Source organism: Rousettus aegyptiacus, unplaced genomic scaffold, assembly GCF_014176215.1.
Source record: "Rousettus aegyptiacus isolate mRouAeg1 unplaced genomic scaffold, mRouAeg1.p scaffold_m13_p_9, whole genome shotgun sequence".
Taxonomy (NCBI): domain Eukaryota; kingdom Metazoa; phylum Chordata; class Mammalia; order Chiroptera; family Pteropodidae; genus Rousettus; species Rousettus aegyptiacus.
In genome coordinates, this window is record NW_023416312.1 from 99,352,860 (window position 1) to 99,377,964 (window position 25,105).

The window sequence follows — 25,105 nt, forward strand, 5'->3', positions numbered from 1 at the left end:
GGTTAGGCTGGTATGATTTGACATGCTCCCCCAAGGACATTTCCCCCATCCCTTAGGAGTCAGGTGATTGCCTCAAGCAGATCTCATGAGATTATTTCCCCAGTTTTTCCTAACTCTGTAATAAATCAGGGTCATTATGCATTTCCCGACTCATGTTTCAGACAAGCAGACATTCACTCTGTCTCTGCCTGATAACTGTTACCTGAGGAAACTACTTCCTAAGGGCAATAATAATCAACGGAAAGGAGAAGGCCTTTAGGATTGCAATGAAGAAAGCTTTCTCTATTTCCTGAGAGTGGGGAATTTTGCAGAGGAAGCAATACAGGTGTTTCCTTCTCCGTCACAATGGGTAATAAGATCTCTGAGTTAAGCCATGGTTTCACGACGGTTCCATTTTGGATGTAACAGGTCTCCCGCTCTGGGTGTACCTTTTTCTCCCGCATATTCTAGTGGTGTTAAAAAGTGGAAAGGTGGCTCGCGAGCGGGGACGAAAGCCAAGCACAGAGTTCCACCTGTGTCAGGCAGAGAGCGATCAAAAAAAGTTCTCCAACCCGAGTACAATTCCGAAAGAGTTTAATAAACAGCCACTAAACATTGCACCAAAGCATTTGGAAACACAATTTCTACAAAGAGGCAAAGGTCAGTCTTCCATTCTAATTCCTCAGGACGATCACCAGCAGCCCCACCCCCACCCCACCCCACCCCCCATCCCCACAACACTACGTTCTTCTAGTCATGAATTTACCTACAGACACAGTATTAGGAATAATGGGACTGGCATGCATTATCCCAGCAATGGCAAGGAAGCAGGGGATGGGGGAGGATGGGTGAAGAGGCAACCAGCAGCTAATGACAGACCCCTTAGGAGCTTTGTTCAGGGGGCAGACGGGGGGAATCTGTGTTTGGTACCACCTGTGGCTTTACTCTGGGCTTCCAAGATAGTCTGGATGAGTGGCTGGGGCTGCCATCTTAATCTCATTCCCTGGGTAATACATGACCTTCTAAGAATCTTTTTTGATGTCCAAGCAAACCGTATTTAGGACCCAGCAGGCCTGTTGAGATGGTGCCAATTCTAAGGTTAGGGTGGACCTGCCTTCTCAATCCTGTCTTCATTTTGGCCTTCGCGAAAGAGGCACGTGATGATTCTCTATCACAGACATTTGTAAGGAGCCAGGGCAAGTCACTCAAATGTCTAAGACTCAGTTTATCTACCTTATAAAAATGCTGTAATTATAATTGTCCCGTTTACTCACATTAAGAACAAATGAGATCAAATGGCCCCTAAATAATATATTGTCAAACCGATAGTAAAGTTAATGATCTAGTTGAGTCGAAAATCGACTAGACTCTGATTCACCCCTCTTAGAATCAGCATTAACAGAGGAGCAGTTCCCTGATGCAGTGGGAGCCAAGTCCTTGGGCCTGAGCTGGGGTTTCGAAGGTGGAGGATGTGGAACGAAGCAGCTGACTTTCATCTCCCTGTGGCCCTCTCTTTTGAGCAAGACTTCAAGCCTCAGCTACCACCCGACCCAAACCTCCGGCCCCATCCATTACTCGACCAGTTACCTTGGCAAGGAGGTGACTTTACTGTCTCTCTCATCCTCATAAAATTATCGCATAGGCATGTGATCTAGATGCTTTCGTTTCTATTTGTACCTTTTTAGCATCAATTTTGAAGATACTTGATCCTTTCCCTAAAGAGTTTGCAGGCGGTAATGAGTCCAAACTAAGCCGTGTCCAGCGGGCTATGAGGGGGTCAAAGGGCTTGAGAAGAGGGCTTTCCTGGAGGAGAGTTATACCAAAAAAAAGTACTATTTTCCTGAGGAGCTGGACATGGCAGGGCACCAGCCACATTGGTGCCAGTCTGACCCAGTTGGTTCTACTGGTTTGGGCCATACGTGACACACAGTGGTGGACTTCAACTGTCCCCACTTAGCTCCAAGCCAATAAAGGGGCTGGGGGCCATGTGCAGAGATTAGCTCCTGCCTTTGCCATTGGCACTCATGCTCAGCGGGCCCTGCCGTAGGCAGGGGAGGTGGCAGGCAGGCCCGTCGGGATATCCCAGCCAGGCTCCCTAGTGAATCTGAACCACCTGATGTAGACCAATGCACAATCCTTCTTGGTCTGGACCTGTCAAATGGCCAAGGCTCCCACTACGGGCAGTAGAGTCTCCAGTCCTTTCTGCAGTTGGCAGAGTGCAATGAAATACATGCAGCGCCCTCAGCCGGGGGAGACTGGCAGACTAAGATGAGCAACCGGACAGATGGCAGTGTTTGGCTCTGATGAGGATGCGCTCAGCGATGTTAGAGGGGCAAGTATTTTTTTTTCTTGTAATTGTTTTTCCATTGAGATTCATCAATATAAATCGAGAGTCACAGCTTAGTAGAGGGTTAAAAAGAGGAATCCTGAAACACATGAAGGGGAGCCCTGGGGTGTGGGTGCCTGGGTGCTCCCTAGGGTGTAGGGTGCTCTGGTTGCTGCGTCGGCGCTATCTACTGTTTGCGGATCATGCCCTTGATCGCCGACTCCCGGTTGACGTACGTGGCCCAATAGACCAGATTGAAAATGGCAAAGAGCACAGGAAAGATGATGCGGGATATTTTGTCAACCTTGCTGACGCTATTATAGGTCTTGGTCTCGGTCGGGATGTCCTGCACGTAGGTGGTCTTGGGCGAGGCGATGAGCGTCGGGGTGGAGGACGCGCTGGGAGCGGCGCCCTTGGAGATGGTGGAGAACTCGGTGTCCTTAGCCAGGTTGATGGGGTAGGTGGTCCCCACGATGTTGAACGTGGTGCTGGTTTTCTTCGTCGGGGCTGCTGGTGTTTTCTTCTACGGGCCAGAAAAAGTAGGGGAGAAGGGGGAACAAAAGAAAAGCAAATTAATTCTCTACACCGAGTGCCTTCAGAGGCTGTGGGGAGGAGGAGCCATGAGAGAAGTTAAGAAACGGGGGCCATGAAGCCAATAGCACTGAGTTGTCAGGTTTGTGTCTAGGGATAATTGGAGACAAGTTTGAAAATAGAAACTTTGCATCATCCTGCTTTACTAGCTATGTGGCTTTGGCCAAGTCACTTCTCCGTTTTGAGCTTTCGTTTCTTCATCTGTAAAATGAGGATCGAAACATTTGGCAGAGTTGTTGAGAGGATCAGAGGAGAGAACACTGGTAGAAATCACTTAAACTGTAAAGTGTTGGTCACATGTAGGGTCCTACATAATCGTGTGATTTGATCCTCACAGTAACCCTATCGAGGTAGCTGGGTGACATTACTCCCATTTCACAGATGAGAAAAAGCCTCAGACTGAGTGGCAGAGCCCTCAGCAGCCACCCGGGCTCCTGACTTTTCTCCAGGACTGCACTGTGCTGCTTTGTACAGGCACGAGACACTTTTTGGTTACCCGAGAAATAACTCCAAAAGGCTTCAACCATCAAGTGGCACATCTCCTGTGGGGAAGAAAGCTCCGTGAGTTGGAAAGTCATTTCGTCTCAAAGACACAATAACCACGATGGCACGTGTACATGCATCATTATGACAGCAGCTCACCCTTCATGCACTGTAAATGTGTTCGGCAGGCCAGGAGACACACCGGGGTTTTTCAGAGTAAAAAAAAAACTCACTGGGAAACAAGCATGCACACGTGTGCCCGTCTGTTCTCACGTATATAGCCCGTGTATAACATGGACCCTCCATGGAGAAAAGAGACAAAACTCAGGCCTGGATTAGGAGGGAGAGGCTGAGGAAGGGGAGGACCTGGGAGCAGGCCAGGCCCAGACTGAGCCAAAGGCGGTGTCTGGTGTTTGCTGCCTCACTCCCCAACTCTGGCCTTTTCTTCCTTCCATCCCTCTTTGTTTCTAGGAAAAAGTGGAGATAGATAAGTTTCAGAAATGCCCAAGAGTGTCTGAGGAAAATGACAACCAGCTGGATCACCCCGATTTCAGGCACCTCACAGCGTTCCCTTTCTCGGCGTTACTTTGCTTCCCAGCGTGTTTTACCTCTTTATTCCTCTACTTCCTACTTCTTTTCTGGGTTTCTCTACATCTACCCTCTCTCTAACTGACCCATTTCTCTTCATTTTTTTCCTGTTTTTTTCCTTCACTTCAGAATCCCCATCATTTTGATCTTTTTTTCCCCATTTAGATCATGCTGCCATTTACCTTCTTAATCCTGATAATAACTTTTGCCAAATATTTACTGAATAGCAACTGCGCCCAAAACTCTGCTGGGTGTTTATGAATAGGTGGGAAGGTTAGAAGATGAGTCAGCTTTAATCCCTGTTTTCCAGGAGTTCACAGTCTAGTTGGGGGGAGAGAGCCTTATGAACACATCATTGTTTCAACGTAATCAGGGCTTTCTTTGCCTGATTGATGATGGGGATTAAGTAGAGGGAGGCGCACAGTCCCTTTGGGTGTTCAAAATGGCGGCTCGGAGAAGGCCGCCATTTGAGTGAGAGCTCATCAGGTGAAGATGCGGCACAGGCCAGTGCCCAGGTTGAGGGGACTGCTTATTTAAGGGGTGACAAGGGGTCTGTTGCAGCTGGATCACAATGAATGTGGCAAAGGCCTTTAGTGTCATGCCCTCCTGATTTGCCAGCCTGTGCTGGCTTTAGCGTGTTCAGTCGGGGAGGTGGGGTGGGGCAATTGAGGGGCAGTTGGTTTAAGTAAATGAATAGTCTGACTAGTAAGACATTTACGAAGCAGTACTGGTCTTTCTCTTTTGAGGATTGCAGTTATGTTATTACAAGTGGAAGGGGGGTGTAACTAAGGCTTCTAAAGGTCCTGTAAATGCTTTAAATACCACACGGGACTCATTTGTAATTAGATTCATTGTGTGGATAGAGGCCTGCTGGTAAATGTCCCTGCTATTAAATAAAAAAGCACTTTATGTGTTTGCCCACTTACTTGTTAATTTGCTTGGTAATCTCCTTCATGGGTAGACAAAAAAAAAAAAGAAAGAAAAAAGCTACTACCCTGAAAGCTTTTTCTGGAAGCTTTCATGTGTTATTTCATTTATTCTTCTTATGAGCTCGTTATGACCATATCTCTGAAACACTCATTCTGAGCAGCAAACTCCTTCCTTAGTTTCGAAGCCACTTTGTGTTCTATAGGGAGAAGCAGCAGTTGACTTAATCGCACACTTTATAATAATGGAAATTTCTGTTTTAATTTCCCTCACCCTTTCCAAAATGGTTCATTGAATCAGCCAGTATAACTTTTACCTCAATTGTCAGGGAAATCAAAGCAAAAGTTGTAGTGTTGAGAAGATAGGAGCGAGAGGCAGAGATTAAAGGTTAATATTTCTGCATCTAGTTCTCTAAATACTTCTCTGCTCTGGAATGTTCATAGATATAAACCAGACTGACTGAACTTTGACTAAGATGCAATACCAGTCCGACCTCCCCAGCCGAGTGCCTGGCTCTTAGGCCTCTGATAAATGTTTACTGAATGAAAAAAAATGTCTACCCCCCGCCAGAAGATCCCCTGTGTGATTTTCAGTTTGTTCGTCGTGAGTCTTGAACTCGCCTATACAGAGAGCAAGTAAGTCTCTATAGTTCAGCCTGGAATAATCCCCCAACCACAAAAATGGAACTGACTCTTCCAGGTTCCCTCAAGCAGTATGACTCTGGACAAGGTTACTTTTCCTTCTAGAAAGCTAACTTGTGTGGGTCTCGGGATGAGGCAATCAAAACTTTTATGGGCTGGTGCATGTCCAACTCGAGTTTCCCTCAGATGCCACTCGGTCTGTTTCCAGAAGTACAATTTAAAGGGACAGTTGTAGCTCTGAATGTACTTGAGACACAGCCGGGACTGTGGAATATATGCAGAAACGGTCCAGTGCCTCTGTCACGTCCCCTAACAGTCATCCAACTTTCCCGAACCCCGGTTTTCAGAAATGGGGCAAAGTAACAGAGCTTACGCTATATGGGATTCCAAGATGAATCAGCAATGACAAAAAAAAAAGTCAAATTTTGAAATGGGCAAAGGACTTGAATAGACATTTATCCAAACAAGCTATATAAATGGCCAACAAGCACGTGAAAAGATTCTTAACATCACTAGTCATTACGTAAATACAAATCAAAACCACAATGAGATACCACCTCACACCCATTAGGATGCCTACTATCAACAACAAAAACAACAAACAAAATAAGAAATGTTGTCAAAGTTTTAGAGAAATCGGAACCCTTGTGCAAATGCTGGGAATATAAAATGGTGTAGCCACTATGGTGCGTTGGTTCCTCAAAAACTTTTAATTAGAATTGAAATATAACCTAGCAACTCTGCTTCTGGGTATATACCTCTGAACGTTGAAAGCGAGGTCGCAGAGATACCTGCACACCCGTGTTCACAGCAGCATAATCCCCAGGAGCCAAAAGGTGAAAGCGACAGAAGTCTCCATGGATGGAGGGATGGATTAACATAACGTGGTCTATCCACGCAATGGAATATTATTCAGCCTCAAAAAAGAAAGGAAATTCTGATACAACATACATAAACCCTGAGGATATTAGGCTGCGTGAAATAAGCCAGTCACAAAAGGACAAATACTGTGATTCCACTTATATGAGGGCACTTCAAACTAGTCAGATTCATAGAGACGGAAAGTAGAATGGTGGTCACCAGAGGAAGGGTGGAACGGAGAATGGGGAGTTATCGTTTCATGGGGACAGAGTTTCGGTTCTGGAAATTGGTTCTACAACAACGGGACGTATGTAATATGACTGAACTGTGCACTGAAAATGGTTCAGATGGTAAATTTTAGGCCGTTTGATGAGGAAGAGTAATTAAAAAAAGCGAACTAAGATATAAGGGAGAAAGCACAAGAAACGTGCAGAAAGTCATAACGAGTCAAGGAAATTCGAAAGAAGAGAGCGTGTAGGGTGAGGAGGGGGCAATCAGCCAAAGGAAAGGGGAGAAAACGTAGGTAGAATAAGAGTAATCACTCGTACCAGCTTTCTGGGAGGCTGGAAGGCATCCAGAGCCCAATGGTGAATTACCTGGGGCCAGATCGTGGCCAAGGAAAGAGTGGTTGAGATTCAAATACTACCCGTGCCTTGGTGGGAAGAAAGATACACAGCAAGCTAAGGCAAATCTTATACGATGGCTTTTACGTTCCCTGTGGAGAAGGTGAAGGAGATAGTCAAGACTTAAAATAGATTTCATTCCTTAGATTCCGCATCTAAGTGAAATCATATGGTATCTCTCTGCCTGACTTATTTCACTCAGCATAATAACCTCTAAGGAACGAAAAGAACAAACTGATCAAAAACAGACTCACGAATATAGAGAGGACGATCTGGGGATGGCCAGAGGGGAGGGGGTTTGGGGGGCTGGGAGAATGGGGTGAAGGGTTAAAGAAGTGCAAATTAGTAGCTGATAGATGGTCACGGGGATGGGGAGCACGCACGGGGAATGCAGTCAGCACTAACGTAATGGCTGGGTGGAGGTTCAGGGGAGAGGAAGAGCAATCAGAGGGATTGTTTTATAAACTATATAAATGTCTAACCAATGCACTGTATACTTGAAACAGATAAAACAAAAAAGAATGTAAGAAACAAACAAGATGCTAGAAAAGGGGACTGCAAAATCCATTTACAACTGAAATAAGGCATAGAAAAGCAACTCAGTATCTAGTGTGAGGATTCTTATAATAGTACTTTTTAAAGACAGAACATTAATTTTTAGGCCCGGCACCTGAACATCATACGATCTCTCCTGATTTGTTCTATGTCATTAGGGTTTATTTCACCATAAAAAAAAACCTGTCTTTGTTAATTATATTAATTATATGTCAACAATCCCTCATTTAGAATATCTCATTTGGCTAACAGGTCCCAGAAATGTTAACGTTTCAGTAAATAATTTAGATATCTGCGCAACCTTTAAGTAGACGTCATAAATTTTTTTAGACAATCTGTTTAGAGTGATTTGTCTCAAGGAATATTACAATAGGGGAATTTATTAATATTTGAAATAACTTTAAAAATAGTGAGTTAGAAAATGAAAAATACAGATTGAAAAACAAAGAGAAAAAATGTGACCACAATTTACACTTTTGGTGTTTATCTTTTAAGACTTACTTGGTACAATTGGAATTATTCCTGGAAGACAAAAATGAGATTGTGGCGCATCATCTGATTTCTTAGCCACGGTATTATACCATAATTATCTACTAATGTTAAAGAATGTATGACTGCATTTTAATATTCTTTATAGAATTATTTTATTATTACAGATACAATCAAACTATCGAATCAACCAAAAAGATAAAATAGATTTTATAGGGAATAGAAGACAGACTGATTAGGGAAGGAATACAGTCCCGGGTTGAAGGATCAGCAGAATTCAAGAGTATAATAAGCTCAGCGGTGTCAGCAATCTGTCAATGTCTGTGGACTGTTGCTCAGAGACGTGGAGGGGTTGGATTTCAGTGAGGGGGTCAGGAGTGTAGGTGAGTGACTGCAGCGATAGTCCAGGCAGCCAAGGCTGGATAGAAAAGCAACGAAAACGGGGAATCGTGCATTTTTGAGAAACTCCAGAGGCTGTCTATTTAAGTATTTACTGAGTGTCCACTACATGGCAGGTTCTGTGCTATGTGCTAGGGGGTACAGCAGTGAACAGTAAAACATGGCCCCTGTTGTGAAGGAGCTCACGTTCCGGATAAATACATAAGCGACTAAATACATACAGCTCTGTAACGTGAGGAGGGGAGCTGTGTAATGCTCACGTGCAAAGCAGGGCAGGGGCAGCGAAGGGTGATGAACGCCAGTTAGAGAAAGTCTAAGAAGGTGAGCGGAGATCTGAATAAAATGAGAAAGCAGGTTACGGGAAGATCTGAACAACGAGACTCCCAGAGAGAACAGAAGTGAAAAAAAGCATTTAGGGGTTAGAATGACAGGGACTTATACAAGGATCATCAAGGAAGCTACCTTGATGGTAAGATGGTAAGAAGTAATGTCATGGGGACCTATGAAAAGTCCCCATTTTAAGGCTTTGAAAGCCGTGGCAACGACTCCGGATGTTGATCTAAGTGTGGTGGGGAGCCATTAAAGTAGTGGAAACAAAGTGTTTCTAATTTACAATTTTAAATGATCATCCTAACTGGTGGGCAGAGAATAGACAGTTGTCATGAAAGCAGAGGAAGAAAATTAAGAAGCTAATCCAGCGAGGCTAGTGAGAGATGGTGACTTGAGTGCAAAGGAAAATATCAAGACAGTAAGAGGAAAACAGGACAACATAATGTATGAGGATCCAGGTAAAGGTCTAGGGCTTCGAAGGAGACATTGTCAGTGTAAAAGATGGAAGAGTCAACGGTCTGGAGGAAATATTGGGGATTAAGGGGATGGGAAACACACTCTTGGAAAACGACAATGAGATCAGCAGGCAGTGGGAGGGAGTCTCAACTGAGAAACGGTTCTTAGTTAAGAGAGAGATGGAGGGCCCATTCAGTGAAGAATGTTGAGGTGCTGAATCGTTTTGTTTTTTTTCCCAGTAAACAGGAGTTCCTGGGGGAAGTTTAAGAAAGTTCATGAGAGGTAGGAGAAGTCCAGAAAAAAATCCCAGCTGAGTGTAAAGATAAGAAGTCAGGGGAGGATAGACAACCACAAAGGAAAGTACAATTTGAGCATTGACATGGAAGTGAGCCCCGTAGAGTATATGACCTCACATGTCCACGAAGTTTATCGCGAGGTTTTCTGATGTCACGTGACAGTTCCAAACATACTAATGTCATTGGCTGACTTAACTCTACGGCCTTCCTAAAAGCAAAACAGAAACACTAGAACAAGTAGTATAGGCAATCAGATTTTGTTCATTTCCAAAGCCTTTACCTAGTGGTAGAAGTGGCATTGCCTGGCAGAGGGTGACTGGCCATCAAACTGAAAAATAAAGACAGAACTTAGAGTGGCTGCAAATAATGTAAACTAGTTATAAGAATCCCTTCTATAAAATGAACGTGGAGACAATAATGCTGGTAAGATGATAAAGAAAAAGAGAGAGAGAGCCAGATGGGGCGAGCATGAAAGCCCGAAGCAGTTCGCACGACGTGGCAGCTGATGGAGTAATTTCCTCAAAAAAAAAACAGCCAAGTTAAGGTTAAAAAGAAAAAAAAAATGGAGAGAGAGCATTCTGGTTTTCTCTCTGTTGTGACAGGCGGCACTTGGTCCTGTGTCGCGGCTCTGGACATGTAGGTACATGTACCTTATTTTCCTCTTTACACCGTCAGCTCCTGAGTACTGGGGTCATGGACAGTTGAGCCGCATCCCACATATATTCTGAAAGTGACTGCTGGTTTTTTTTTTTCTTTGTTTCAATCCATTCAGCAGTGGTAGAGTGTGGCTGTTGTCAGGGCATTAATGCCTACTGTAGGAGACCATGAGAGACCACCGGTTTATGACCCCCACAGATTTAAAAGCCATTAACGATAAAACTAAACTTTCCTGAGATCTGGATGGAAGTTGAGCGTTTTCTCTAATATAAAACAGATAAAATATTCTACTGGGGCATTCGAATAGTCTTATTTGAAAATAATAAAGAGAACCTAAGAATTACTGTGTCCAAAATTTAAGTAAGAATTTATGAATATTTTAAAAGCAGTTCTAAGAAGAATAATTATATTCCTGTTAAATGTAGAGCTTTATTTCTTTTTGATTCGCTTTTTTTAATTTTCGAAAATTTAAATACATAGTTTTTAATAAAATAGATCTTAAAGGCTTATAATAAAACCCAGGAAACCTGCACCCCAGTGCACCCCAACCTTGTTCAGCAACTCGTAATTATTTTAAGATCTTTTAGCCGATACTTCTAAGTTATTTATATATTTCTAAATACACTTATACTTCTACCAGTTTTATACATAATCTTTTCCTGATAAATTATTTGCCTCAATTTATGCAACTCTTCCTTTATCCTCTAAAAAAAATTGTGGCAATATTTTTACTTCAATCAATAATCAGCGGTAATATTATTATAAATGGCTATATAAATACCTCTAGCCTCCTGCTCCAGACTCCAAATTCTCCTTCACTTATGTCCGCTGTTGGATTCCCACTTCTCTGGACCCAATGTTTTTCTTTTATTTATGTTCTACGCTCCTGTTTAATAGAACACATCCTCCAGTGTCTTCACATGGCGCGGTGCTTGCAAGTGACATTTCTGAGTTCCTCTAGGTCCAAAAATGACAACTGTACCTCTTCATTTAATTGATACTTTGGCTGCGCTTAGGATTCTAGGGTTAAAGTCATTTATCTCTCAGATTGATGAGATTTACTCCTCCATCTTCCAGCATCCAATGCCGCTGAGAAGTCTGATACCGTTTCGCTGCTAATTTCCTTTTTAAAATGTATTTTCAATTACAGTTGACGTTTGACATGATCTTATTAGTTTCAGGTGTACGGCATAGTGGTTAGACATTTATATCATTTATGAAGGGATCCCTCTGTGTTATTAACTACATTCCCTGTGCTATACTCTCCATCCCTATGACTGCTTTGTAACTACCAATTTGTACTTTTTAATCCCTTCGCCTTTTTTACCTAGCTCCCCCACCCCACCCAATCTGGCAACCATCAGTGTATTTTTTCTGTTTCTGTGAGACCGTTTTGTTTGTTCATTTATTTTGATCTTTAGATTCCACATATAAATGAAATCATATGGTATTTGTCTTTGTCTGACTTATTTCACTTGGCATAATATCTTCCAGGTCCATCCATGTTGTCACAAGTCGTAAGATTTCATTCTTTTCTATGGCCGAGTAATATCCCATTGTATATATGAACCATAATTTCTTTATCCAGTCATCTATTGATGGGCACTTAGGTTGCTTCCAATGTCTTGGCTACTGTAAATAGCGCTGCAGTGAACATAGGGGTTCATATACCTTTTGGAATTAGTGTTTGGGATTCTTCAGATAAATACCCAGATGCAGAATGGCTAGGTCATAAAGTGGTTCTATTTTTAATTTTCTGAGGCACCTCCAAACCGTTTTCCATAGTGGCCGTACCAATCTGCAATCTCACCAAAAATGCATGAGATTTCTCTTTTCTCCACATCCTCGCCATCATTTGTTCGTTGATTTATTGATGATGGCTATTCTGACAGGTGTGAGGTGATATCTCATTGTGGTTTTAATTTGCACTTCTTTGATTAGTGATGTTGAGCATCTTTTCATATGTCTACTGGCCATCTGTATGTCCTCTTTGGAGAAATGCCTATTCAGGTCCTCCGTCCATTTTTTTTTTTGCAGTCAATATTTCAGTTTTATTATAATAGTTAAGTACTAGAGCATTAGCGTTAGAGAGATAGGGGTTTGAGGTCCAGCTCCAAAACCTCCCAGCTTAGGCAAGCTATTTATTTTATTTTCTCTGAGCTGCAATTTCATTAACTGTAAAAAAAAAAATGGGACAACGAACAGTGCTAAAAGCAGTCATGAACACCCAAGAATCTAATGTATGAAGAAGATATATATATTTATTTTTTACAACAGTTGGCACTCTGAAAGCGCCATCGAAATGATCCGTTATTATCCAGAGGCCTGAACTAGGGCAACGGCAGTGGGAATGGAGAGAAGTTGGGAGTCAAGAGTCGTAGGAGGTGGAATGGAAGGGACATGTAACGGGTTGGATGTGGGAAGGAGAGAAAGACAGGTGTCGTGGATTTCTGGTTTGCACACAAGTAGATGGCAGTACCTTCAGTGAGCTGGGGCTTGAGGATGCGGTGAGGATTCTGGCTGGATGCTATGTGAGGTTCTGGACGGGTTGCTTTTGAAAGGCCTATGAGATACCCCGAGTGGAATTGTCTGGTGAGTAACTGTGTGTGTGTGAGCCTGAAACTCAGGAGAGAAATCTGAGCAGTAGACCCACTGATGAGGCAAAGGAGAGACCCCAGAGAGTGTACCCCGAGAACAGAGAAGAGGGCCTCTGTCCATTTTTAATTGGGTCGTTTGGGGTTATTCTGATGTTGTGTTCTATGAGTTCTTTATTAATCTCAGATATTAATCCCTCATCGGATGTATCATTGGGAAATATCTTCTCGCAGTCATTTGTCTTTTTGTTTTGTTGATGGTTTCCTTTGCTGTGCAAAAACTTTTTAGTTCGATGTGGTCCCATTTGTTTAACCCTTTTCCGGTTTGCCATGAGAACGCTCGTGGATTACAGTCCTAACCTTACCCACAAAGTTTGCCACGAAGTATCTCGCTTTTATTATTATTTTAACATCGCTCTAGTATATCGATAGTCTTTGGAAACAAATGACAGTTTTCTATTTACAGCATTGTGTTTAGCAGTTGGATCGCCGAAAATATCAAATCCTAGGAAATGTAGTATTCCTACACATGCTGTTAAATGAACACTGGCAGTGAGATGCACTTTTTTTTTTCTAAACAGGATAAGGGTTAAAAATTTCTTTGTAGATACCATTTATTTTCTCTCTCAAATCTTTTTAGACGATCACTTTATCCCCTGACTTTCTGAAAATTCATGATGATGTGCCTTTATGTGGACTGATGAGGACACTTTCAATCTGGAGGCTTATGTCTCCCTTTGTAAAAAAAAAAAAAAAAAAAAAGTCTTGTATCAGTTCTTTAACTTCCTTCCTTTTTCTTTTTCACTCTGCAGCTTGAGTTGGATGGACTTCCTAGATTCATCCCTAAGTCTTTTTTTTTTCTTTTACATTCTCTTTTTCTTTTATACTCTGCTCGTAGGGAGATTTCCTTCAGTTTATTTTCCTACTTCTCTCCTGAAGTTTTTATTTCGACAATTCTTTTTAAGAGTTCTTTCTTATTCTGTGATTTCCTTTTATATTAGCATCCTGTCCCTATTTTTTTAGATATGCTAATATTTACAAATATAAATGGTACCTGTTAGTTTTGTCTTTCTTAAATTCTCTGATTCCCTAAATTTTCTTTTTTCCCTGGTTAGTTTTGAATTTAGGGGGGTTTTAAATCTTTGCTTTTCCCCTTCACATTGCAAATTTCACTCCAGTAATCCTTGGTATCTCAATATAATAATTCGGCAACGTAAACAATGTCTGCGTGTTCACTGCCCCTGAGCTCGGCTTGTAAAATCACAATTTAAGACTGTCAGCGGGAAGCAAGTCATTTCCTGGGGTACACTCAAATGTCAGCATGTAAAGGTCTTTTCTCTGGAGACATTCGGCTTTTTAGAAAGAAGAGAAACTTCTGCTGTTCTTCTGGGAAGTACACATCTGGCAGCAGCCATTCACGTTGGGCGGACTCTAAGGTCTTGACGACTCTGTGTGAAGATTTCAACCAATTCCCCCAGCTGCACCCCTGTGCTTTATTCCCTGCCGTACCGAGCACCCCAAACACCGAGTTCCTCCGGAGTTCTTTCTTATTCCCTTTTCACGTTTATTCTTCTAAAAAATGCATTAAAATCTCTTGTCTAACTGAAACCCCTTCTGTGGTTCTTCTGATGGTTGTGGGTTTATACCTAATTTATTTCTTTACTGTCATTTTAGCGGGATGTTTAGAGGAAGCAGTGATAGAGTTGATCCTCGGAAGTCCCCAGGCCATCTATTTCTCTGAGTGCTGTCACAAGGTGCTTGTCTTCCTTTGAAAATAGGGTTTTGTTTCTACCTATTCCTTTTCCTCTCCTTCGTAGTCTTTCCCCTTGCGTTTTATCTTATCCTTGATCATAGTACAGATCAGAAATAGATTCTTAAATCATTTATTACTTGTAAACAGTTTCACGCTCACCCATTCTAAGCTTTTGGAAGTAAATAAGGTTTAATATGTCTCTCTAAAGGAAGAAAAGAGAAACTAACATAAGTTATGATTAAATTCCAAATATTTTCACTTTTAACGCAGCTCATTTTTTTTGGGGGGGGGGGTCAGTGGTTCTCACTAATTCCTTCACATTGGAGCAGCGCAGACAAAGGGTAGCCCCCTTACATTAGAGATCCATTTTTATGCATTGCATAGGTTTTTTTTTTTCCAAATCTCATAATTGACTTACTTTAGATAACTTAAATGGATTGACCATGGAGCGGGACTAAAGAGGAAGACAGAAATCACCATCTCTGCAGAAGAGTTTTAGACAATTCCCGTTTTGTCATTCTCATAACTACTTGGAATTGGAGAAACGGTCATCATTTTTGACATCTATAGTCTCTTATCAATTTATTCTAGTTCTCTCTGCCTTCAAACCACCCCCGCACTTCCTCCCGGCCGCAAAAACACAAATCAACCACATTTTTCAAAAGACGTCTGTGACAGCCTTTCAGATTATCTGAAATGAGCAATCATCCTCTTGAGGCATTTGTCCCTTGTCCGCTGTAGTCACAACCAGCCTGGAACAGTGTACTTTAAACATGGCCCGACCAGTACAGAACAAAAGAGCTTACCATCTCACTTGCTCATTCCTCCACATTGGAGGTAATTCTTAAGCTCAAATCAAATTTGGCTTTTCGAGAGTTACAGCACCTGGAAGGCTTACATTAAGTTCCCTTCCCCCTTTATCCCATTATCTTATTTATAAACTTTTCTATCCCAGAACTATTTTTTGTATCTATGTGTAAGGCTTTGATTTGGCAAATGTGATCTTTTAGTTTTAGCCTATTCTTTCAAACTTTACACATTCTTTTTGATTCGTAACTCAGAAGGTAACTCCTCTCCAATGAACATTCACTAATGACAGCTTACGACTTTGAATCTGCTCTCTTAGGTGCTTTCATTTGCGTCCCTGGTGACGACAGTTAAGAGGGAAGGGTCGAAGATGAAGCCCTGGGGATAATCACAGGGATGTCCATTCAGGTTGACGTCCATCTATCAGTCAATTCTATTTTACCTCAACTGGTCAACCAACTACATCATGCTAATTTGTAATATTTTTCAACTGCTGTTTCTTCTTCATAAAGGCATAATTTAATAAGTTATTCAGAAGTCTTGATAAAGTCTATGCTATTTCCTGGTCCACCAGTCTAGCAAACTTTTCATAAAATTTCTTAATTTGGCATAGTTTCTTCTTAGTTAACTCTGGCTGGATATCAGTTCTTAGTGCTAACTGCTCTTAAAACATCTGTTTAATAATACCTTCTAGGGACCTTTCAGTTTAATATATCAGGACATCTTTGCTTTATTCTCCTCCCTGGAACCAACCAAAAACTGCAAGGAAAATGAGACAGAAACCAAAATTCTATCTTCCATAAAATTCGAAAGCATTTTTAACCCCGACAGCAAAAAGTAAGCGCTCCAAAATGCAGTACAGCTCGGATCAGGGTGCAGAAGACACCGAGCTTGCCTATTTATGGAATTCAGGCCAGGGATAGTGTCCTAAAAGACCTGAGCGAGGAAACAAATGACCCCTGTTTCGAAACAAATTGGTTTTCAGGCTGGTTGTGAGAACATCGCGGAACACAGTTTGCCCATCAGTAATGGCAGGGGAGAGAGAGATTGGAAAAAGTCAAGGCTGTAATACGACACACACAAACGCACACCCCTGCATGGCACATAGAAGGCTTTCCTTTGAGCAAGGGAAACTTCTTGCTAGTTAGAAGCAGAATCACACACACTACGAGGAATACTCGTGAGAATTTATGTAGACAACAGATAGCGTTCAAACTACTCACTACTACTACCCGACTCACCCTCTCAGTACCTCTACAAATGACACTTTCACACACACCTGGGCTAGTAAAGAACTCCTCTAATGAAACTTCAATTACTGAAAACAAACTAATATAGTACTGATGCAAAATTTGTTGCAAAAAGGAGGGAAAATGACCAATAAAGGATTGTGAAACGACGCAGAACAAGCATAAAACACACTAAAAACAAGTCAGCGGATGTCATGAAATCAATGTAAAAAATACTACTATCATAGAAATGAAGGTGAATAGAAACACGGAAAGATGGGCTTCAGAAAAACGAGCCAAATGAAATGGAAAATAACAGAGTTAAAAATTATTAGGAAAAATGGTAGATATAAAAGACAAAGTTCTATGGGGTATGTATAATTTGTGCTTCTAGGAAGAGAACAGAACAGAACAAAGATATGTTTCAGGAACACTCTCCCGAAACAAGGACAGCTGTGACTCTGTTGGCTTCAAGGGCAGCATGCTGTCCTGGGGAAAATTCATACAGATGGATCAAGATATATCTTTGTAAAGTAACTGAAATTTGTAAACAAAAGAAACATACATAGTGGCTTCTGGGCCATGAAATCAAGTTCTCTATTATGTGAGACATTCTCAGGCTGGTTGTAAATACCTTCCTAGCAACATTCAGTACTAGAATTCAGCATAACAATGTCTACATAGACATCGGAGAGAGAATGTGACCCACGAACAGTAAAACAGCCCGACTATAATTCAAGTATACACACAATTAACAGTCTTACACATACAAGTCAGTAGGAAATATGGTTCCCATGAGCTTAAAGAAACTTCTAGAGGACAGCCTAAGGAAACGAAACAATAAACGGAAAAGTGAATAAAAGGACTATTTTGAGGACAGCCCATTTAAAGGCAGAGCCATGAGTAAACTTTAAGAATTATGACTACATAAAAGCATGTAAATGATATAAAATCTGACAATCCAGAAATAGTAGTATAAGAAACAAACCTGGGAGATGACGGGGGCTGGTAGAGAGACAAAGTAAAAAGTAGAATAATTTATACTAATTTCCTTGTATCTTGTAGTGGGCGAGGAGTCGATAGACCCTGTTCATAGCTGATAAATCAAGCATTACATGGGTAAATATGTTTTAAAGGCACAAACGTAACAACTAGATTAAGTATGAGAATAAAACCAACCCCAAAATCCTATGGTAGAATAGATGGAGGAGGTAAAATTGTGCTTATTTCTTCATGATTTATAGCAAGGCGCTAATAAATTCTATCTGAAAAACTGTTAAAATCTATTCTAAGATTTTTGCCAACTCACCAGTCCGTATTCTATGGAATATATATATTTTCCTTCAGTTTGGAAAAAAAAATCTTTTCTCCATGATTCTTCAGATAGTACTGGGATCGCTCTGGGCCCATATCTGCCAGTTTTTTTTTTTTTTTTTTAGCATCTTTGGATAGTCTTCCTCTACATCTAGAGATATGAATTCTTTTAAATCAGCCAAGGAGAACAATCTTGATTTCACTGTGTTCATGTTTTATTCCTACCGATTCCAGTTGGTTTATTTTTTCTCTTTCTGTTTTCTTCCTATCCATCGACCAATCCAACTAACATTTATTGTCTTTACTGTGAGTCAGATGCTGTGCTCAAGGATGCTGTCTAGTTAGAAAGATGATGCAGACGAGCCTCTGCCCTCCAGAAGTTTAGTCTAGGGAGTAGGCGAATAACTCTAATACAAATAAATGCTTTTAATATCGGGAGCACCCTTCCCACTCTACCCACCCCCAAGCTAGAAGAAAAGCTGAACCTATCTGGGTGATTCTGGAAAGGCTCTATGGGAAAAAAATAGCATTTCATCTGGGTCTTGAAAAATGAGTAGGTGTTCACCAGGCAGAAAAAAAAAGAACATCCCACGTAGAGAGTAAAAAGTAAGCAAAGATACAGAAGGAATGATGATCACTTTGGTTTGACTGTCGTGGGAACATACTGGAAAGTGAGGGGCAGAGGTGACCCTAAAGGTTGTTCTCTGGGTTGAAGATAGAGTCCACTCTTCTGGGTGACCTCGTAAGCACAAGGGGTTCCCCTTGAGTCTAGATTTAGCAGAACCATGCTTCGCTTTGGTCTCTCACCACAAGACATCAACCCTCCATGGTGTCTACCCTCTTCGCTTTGTCCCCAGCAAACACACCACATTGCCAGGAAGCACACCAGTTGAGAACTGGATTGATGACCCCAGTGAATAGCGCACAGCCCCGGCCAGTTCCCACGGGCTGCAGGCTGCCCACTCCTGGTTCCAATACAGTTCTCTCAGGGAGTGCTTCCCAGCCCCCATCTTTGTTGTATCTCACCTTCATCTCCAGGGCCTCCGGCTTCTTGCCCTCCCAAGCCCAACTCCGCTTGGTAAAGTAGTTGACAGTGGCAAATTCGATCAGCGCAGAAAATACAAAGGCATAACAGACGGCTATGAACCAATCCATGGCCGTCGCGTATGCCACTTTAGGTAAGGAGTTTCTGGCACTGATACTCAAGGTGGTCATGGTGAGAACAGTGGTGACACCTGGGGACAGAGATGACAACCAGTTGTAGAGCATTATCTGAGGAGATCACCAACTTCCTACTTGAAAGGAGGAGCTATACCCCACTCAGATGGCCGCTTGAAGGTTAGACCTGGTAACCACCCCGTCCCAGTTCTCACAGTAGTAGGGACCTCCTGTACACCATTTCTAAAAGTTGTCCTCTGGCCTCTGTTTAAATGTTTCCACTGAAGAGTAGGTCACATATTTCATCGCAAGAGAATAATTAGAAAAATCTAGCTTATGAGCCGAAGCCTGCCTTCTAATGGCTAGCCCACAGACTGATCTCAGATTCCTTCTCTCACAATACAGGAGAGAAAAACCTGTCCCGTTCTCTCTAGCCCAGGCCTTCAGGGACTTAGAGAGGGTGCCCATAGGTCCTCAGGAATCACTCCATCTCCAGAATGAACACGGCCAGTTCCTTCTCTTGTTTCTCTTCCTCGCTCATTATGGTAGTTCTCTTCCGGACAGCCCAGAACTTAGCCCAAAGCTCAATTCATGGTCTGAGGTGAGCAGGATGCTCGCGTCCCTTATTGTGGACACTATTCTTCTAATTATGCAACAAACTATTGCAGAAGATATTCCTTTAGCTGCATCACAACTGAGCCCCTATTGAGATTCATGGTCAACCAAAGCTATTCCAATATTTACTTCTTTTGAGTTTTTTCCAAACCACAGCTTGCTTTTAGACCAATCGATTCTTTTTCTTGGTATTCTTAACCTAAATTTATGACTTTCCTTTATTCACTATTAAATCCTATTGAGTTTTTTCCTAATCCATTCATATTTTAGATATATGTATGAGCTGTATACTGTTGTGGTTAACCGTATGAGCTTTAGAATCAGACTGACGTTCTGACGATCTCTTACTAGTCATATGACCTTGAAAAGAGGTGCTTTACCCCACTCAGCCTCAGTTTTACCATACGTAAAATGTGTGCGATGATGCCACACTCAGAGGTTTGCTGGAAACCCAGTGAAATGATGCTTACAAAGCCCACGGCGTAATATCTGGCACATAGTAATCACTCAATAAATAGGAGTTTCTATAACATTAATCTTATATTTACAGTTGTTATTAACAGTAGTATTGTCATAATTATGATTAATTATAGTAGTATAATTAGAAACACATTTTTAACAATATTATAATAATGGTGTAATTGTTAGGAACAGTATTCTAGTCTTAGATACCTACACTAGAAATTAGAAGTCTTGAGTTCTACAACTTACTTGGTATCTTGGGCAATTTTCTATGAATATTCCCTACCGTCTCTATCCTCCAGAGGTGACGAAGCAGTTGTACCCAAAGTTATCCAGACTTGAAGAGGGGATCGCCAGAACCTCTTTCTGAGTGTTGGCTTGCTCAAGAAAATGGAAGTGTGAGCTTCATGAGCCTAGGCCAAATAGGGCATCGAAGGAAGTCTTAATGGGGTAAGAGATGTTATAGAGCAGTCAGTGGTCCCCAACCTTTTTGGCACCAGGGACCACAGCTCCTATGAGAATCTGATGCCTGACAACCTGAGGTGGAGCTGAGGCGGTGATGCTGGCGCTGGGGGGCGGCTGCAAATGCAGATGCAGCTTCGCTCGCTGGGCCGCCGCTCACCTCTTGCTGTGCGACCTGGTTCATAACAGGCCACAGAGCATTTACAAGTACGTGGCCCAGGGGTTGGGGACACTGTTGTAGAGAAAAACACACAGAAAAGGCCTACTTACTCTACCGAGGTGCAGCCTCTGGGGCCTCCTCTCACATCTTGCTTCCTTGAGTACCTTACTTAAACATTTGGTATATAAATGAAAATCCACACTGGAAAAAGACTTAGTACAGTTTTTGAAAAGATTTTTTAAAATTAAAATATAGCTAACATACAATATTCTATTAGTTTCAGATGTACACCATAGTTATTCAACATTTATACACCCAAAGAAGTGATCATCATGATAAGTCCAGCAAGCATGTGACATCGTACGATGCTATCACGATATTATTGACTATGTTCCCAAGACTTAGTACAGTTTCAACAGTCAGTCTGATGGAGTACCACCGCACAAACTAGGCAGAATCATCAAGGCTGATTAGCAAAAACACATTTTAAGTCCTGGCAGGATTCAGCCACATAGCTAGTACCTATTAAGCTATCTGAATCTGTAGCCTTGTAGGCTCAGAAAACAGACCCAAGACTCCATAACCCACTGACCACACTGAGCAAGGAGTAATTCATGGGAAAAACACCTTATTTATAGTTATCAGCCTATGTGGTCGTCCATCCTTGGCACATTTGCAGAAGTGTGCTAATGCGTGGATGGTGAGAACTACGCTAACACACAAGTGTTTCTGTGCCGGATCTCAGTAGAGACTTTTAGAGCTCTAGCCTCTAGGGCTCAATTAGAACTGTCATCTTGTGAAGAGCTCTTAGCTAGTCAGAGCTGGCGGCACCCTCATTAAAGCCTTCGGTACACTTCACAGATGGACAAAGAGGTTTGGATGTTTAAAGAGATCTGGGCCTGCCATCCAGGGCTTCTCTTTGAAGACTATTCTAGAAAGTTTTTTATTTTATTATTTTTTTTTTGGTGACTGCCCCACCTCACTTAGTTCCTCTGAGTAAGTTTAAAAGCCCAGTCCACTTCTTTGGTATAACACGTGTCTGTCACACCAAACCGGGAGTTCTCGAGAGCGGGGACCAGGGGTAATCCGCTTTTATGTCCTCGATCCGGAACACAATCGAGGAGGCCCCTAGTGCACGTGGGATGAGGGATCCCAGCAGAGTGAATGATGTCCTTTTCTTATACTACCTATATTGTTATTATCAATAATATCATTCTTATTCTCTTTTTCTGCCCCCGACATTAACTGTCTCTTCTGTGTCTTGCGGACTTACGTCAGAGGGATCACAAAACGAAAATGTTTCAGACTACAGCACTGAAAATGAGCACTCGCTCTCCCCAGGGGACAATCTAACATAATCAGACTTCATAAACCTGTTGAGCTCAGATACCACGAGAAGGAAAAGGCTTTTTGTTAATTCATTTTCAATCAGGCTTAACTCTGTTTTACAAAGTACATTACTGAATATGACTTATCCCCCATTACTTTTTTTCCTCCCCCGTTGCAGAACAAAATTTTATTCTAAAATTATATCTCAGTAATAATGAAATACCAAAAGCTGGTCATTATAATAGAAAGAAAACCAAGCAAGAGGAATTTTTAAATTTTCTTCTGAAAAATACAAAATTATTACTGTAATATACTGCCAACTCTCATTTACTTGTATTCGAATTATTCATTTTATGGATTTACAACCCCCTTCACCTCAAATCTAACTCTCCATCTCTGCTGCTCTGTGACAAATCCACCTATATGCTCAGCCTTCTCTCCAAATGTACATTCCTCTTTTGATCTTCACTGAAACCTGCCTCGCCTATTTAATATAGCATTTTGGTTCTCAAAAGGTGGCTGAGCATTCCTAATCAATAGGTCAAGAGGTTAAGGGTCCATATTTTTCTTGATCTCTATTACTCTTTAGACCATTACACTATCACAGTCATGTGGTAATCTGGGCTCTTGTGATATTTCTATCTGGTGATACCCTCTCCACCCTGTCTCCTAAGTGTCATATATAGAATACTTCCATCATCCCAAAGGTTCCTTTGAGACCATTCCATCCTCGGCCCCAGGTAACCACCTCATCCTTTTAATGTGCCGTACTGCTTTCTTTCATTATACATGACATTTTTCTCCCTAGAGTTTCCTGTAAATATCATACAATATGTACTCAGCTGTGGCTGGCTTCTTCCACTCAGCATAATATTTTTTAGGTTTTTTTTCATGTTGTGTCTATGTTTAGTTCATTCCTCTTCAGAGTGCTGTTCCATCGTATTCATATAATTTGATTATCCATTCACCTATTCATGGACATCGGGACTGATTCTAGTGTTTAACTATTATGAATAAAGCTGCTGGGAAGATTTACGTACAAGTCTTTGCACGAGCACATGCTTCCATTTCTCTTGGTAAACACCTAGGGATGGAACTGCAGATTGCATGGGAAGCATATGGTTAACTTTAGGTGAGGCTGCCAAATTGTTTTCTAAGGCCGTTGTACCATTTCGTGGTCCCATCAGACGTATGAGAGTTTCAGTTAGCGTGACTCTTTGACCTATGAAAACTAAATATTAATTGGTCCTTTTACACATTTCCCTGACAATGAAGTCTTTAGAGCATTCAATCTCCTTGTATCCCCATCTCGATTGATATAGATTACATTACAGTCTAGTCTTTTATTCTAAATATATTGTATATTCAATAAGCCACTGTTATTTTATACATTCAATAGTCATTTAGCATTATCCACATATTTTCATTTTTTTTAAAATACACCTTAAACTTTCCTTCTGGAATAATTTTCCTTTTGCTTGAAAAACTCCCTTTAGTGAGGGTTTGATGGTACTGAAGTTTTAGTGTTTTGTTTTTTTCCTCTGAAAATGTCTATTGTTTCTGTTGAATTCAACTGGTAGTCTATTACAACTTTAAAGGCAATGTACTATTTTTCCAAGCTACTTTTAAGATTTTTCTCTTCACTCTTTGTTTTCATAAGTTTCACTATAACGTGCCTGTTTGTACGACTTTCGATTTATCCTACTCAGGTCCATGGGGCTTCTTATAGCTTTTTGTCTTTCTGGGCCTCATTCTAGATATTTTCTTCCAATTGATCGGTTCTCACTTCAACAATATGTAAACCACTGAGTTTTTGTTGCTATTTTCCAGTTTTAGCTTTTTCAATGTGCTTCCTCTCACATGCGCTCAGTCTCCACACACCATTCGCGTGACGGAATTCTCATGTTTCCTTTCATCTGCTTAACCATATTCATCACGGATGTTTGAAAGTGTGACATCTCAAATATCTGTAGTCCTAGTACGTCTGTTTTCTTAATTGGGTTATAATTTATATACAATACAATAAAAATAGTTTGTACATTTCAATGTGTTTGGGCAAATTATAACTGCTACCCCGGTCAAGATACAGAATACTGTACTATACCAACCAGTCCACAACCCTGGAGAAAACACTGCTTTGGTTATTAACTCCATAGCTTAGTTTTGCCTGTTTTGGAAAATTCCACATAAGAAAAATCATATATTTTGTACTATTGTGTTTCTGACTTCTTGGTCTGACATACTTTTTTCTCAGATTCATATAACGTGAATCCACAGTTATTAATCCACCGTATGAATATGTCACAATATAGTCACCCGTTCTCACTTGTCGGTGTCCTTCTGGATGTTTTCTGGTGTGGGACTTATGTGAATGAATAAAGCTGTTATGAACATTCTTGTATAAGCCTTTTATGAATATATATTTTCATTTCACTTGGGTCTGTATACCTCGGAGTGAATTACCTAGATTTTAAGGTAAATGTACTTTTTACTTTATAAGAAACGGCCAAATTGTTTTTCCTAAGTAGCTATGCCATTTTATACCCTCGCCAACAGTGTATGAGAGTTCCAATTGCTTCTCAATCTCCCAGATATTTGGAATTGGCAGTCTTTTAAATTTTAGTCATTCTAGAGTTTATAAAGTGATCTCTCCATGTGGTTTTAATTTACATTTCCCTGCTATAAAATGATGTTAACTATCTTTTCATGTGCTTATGGGCAGTTATATATTTTCTTGATGAAGTGTCTGTTCGTGTCCTTTTCCAATTTTTAAAATTGGATTCTTAGTACTTTTATTCTTTAATTGAAGGAGCTCTTTCTAATTTTGCAATCGATGCTTTGTGAGATCTGTACCCGTAAGAAATATATTCTCTCAGTCTACGCTCTGCCTTTTCATTTTCTTAATGTTATATATACTTTGAGGGAAAATGTTTGATTTTGATGAAGTTCAATCATTTCTTTCAGTTATTTTTTGCGCACTAAAAACTTTCTGCCTTCCGAAAGGTTGCAAAGATATGGTCT

The 25,105-nt window shown here is 41.1% G+C and overlaps 1 protein-coding gene across 1 annotated transcript in view; it reads right to left on the minus strand.

Moving 5' to 3' along the window:
- Nucleotides 1-556: 556 nt before the first annotated feature.
- The window catches only part of GABRA3 (gamma-aminobutyric acid type A receptor subunit alpha3), a 191,575-nt gene continuing 167,026 nt past the window's right edge, over nucleotides 557-25,105 (minus strand). The window contains exons 9-10 of the mRNA XM_036226811.1: nucleotides 18,925-19,133; nucleotides 557-2,828 (exon numbers count right to left, since the gene is read on the minus strand). Of these exons, the coding sequence (XP_036082704.1) occupies nucleotides 2,493-2,828; nucleotides 18,925-19,133 (545 nt within the window). The 3' untranslated portion in view covers nucleotides 557-2,492. The remainder of the gene's footprint in view (nucleotides 2,829-18,924; nucleotides 19,134-25,105) is intronic.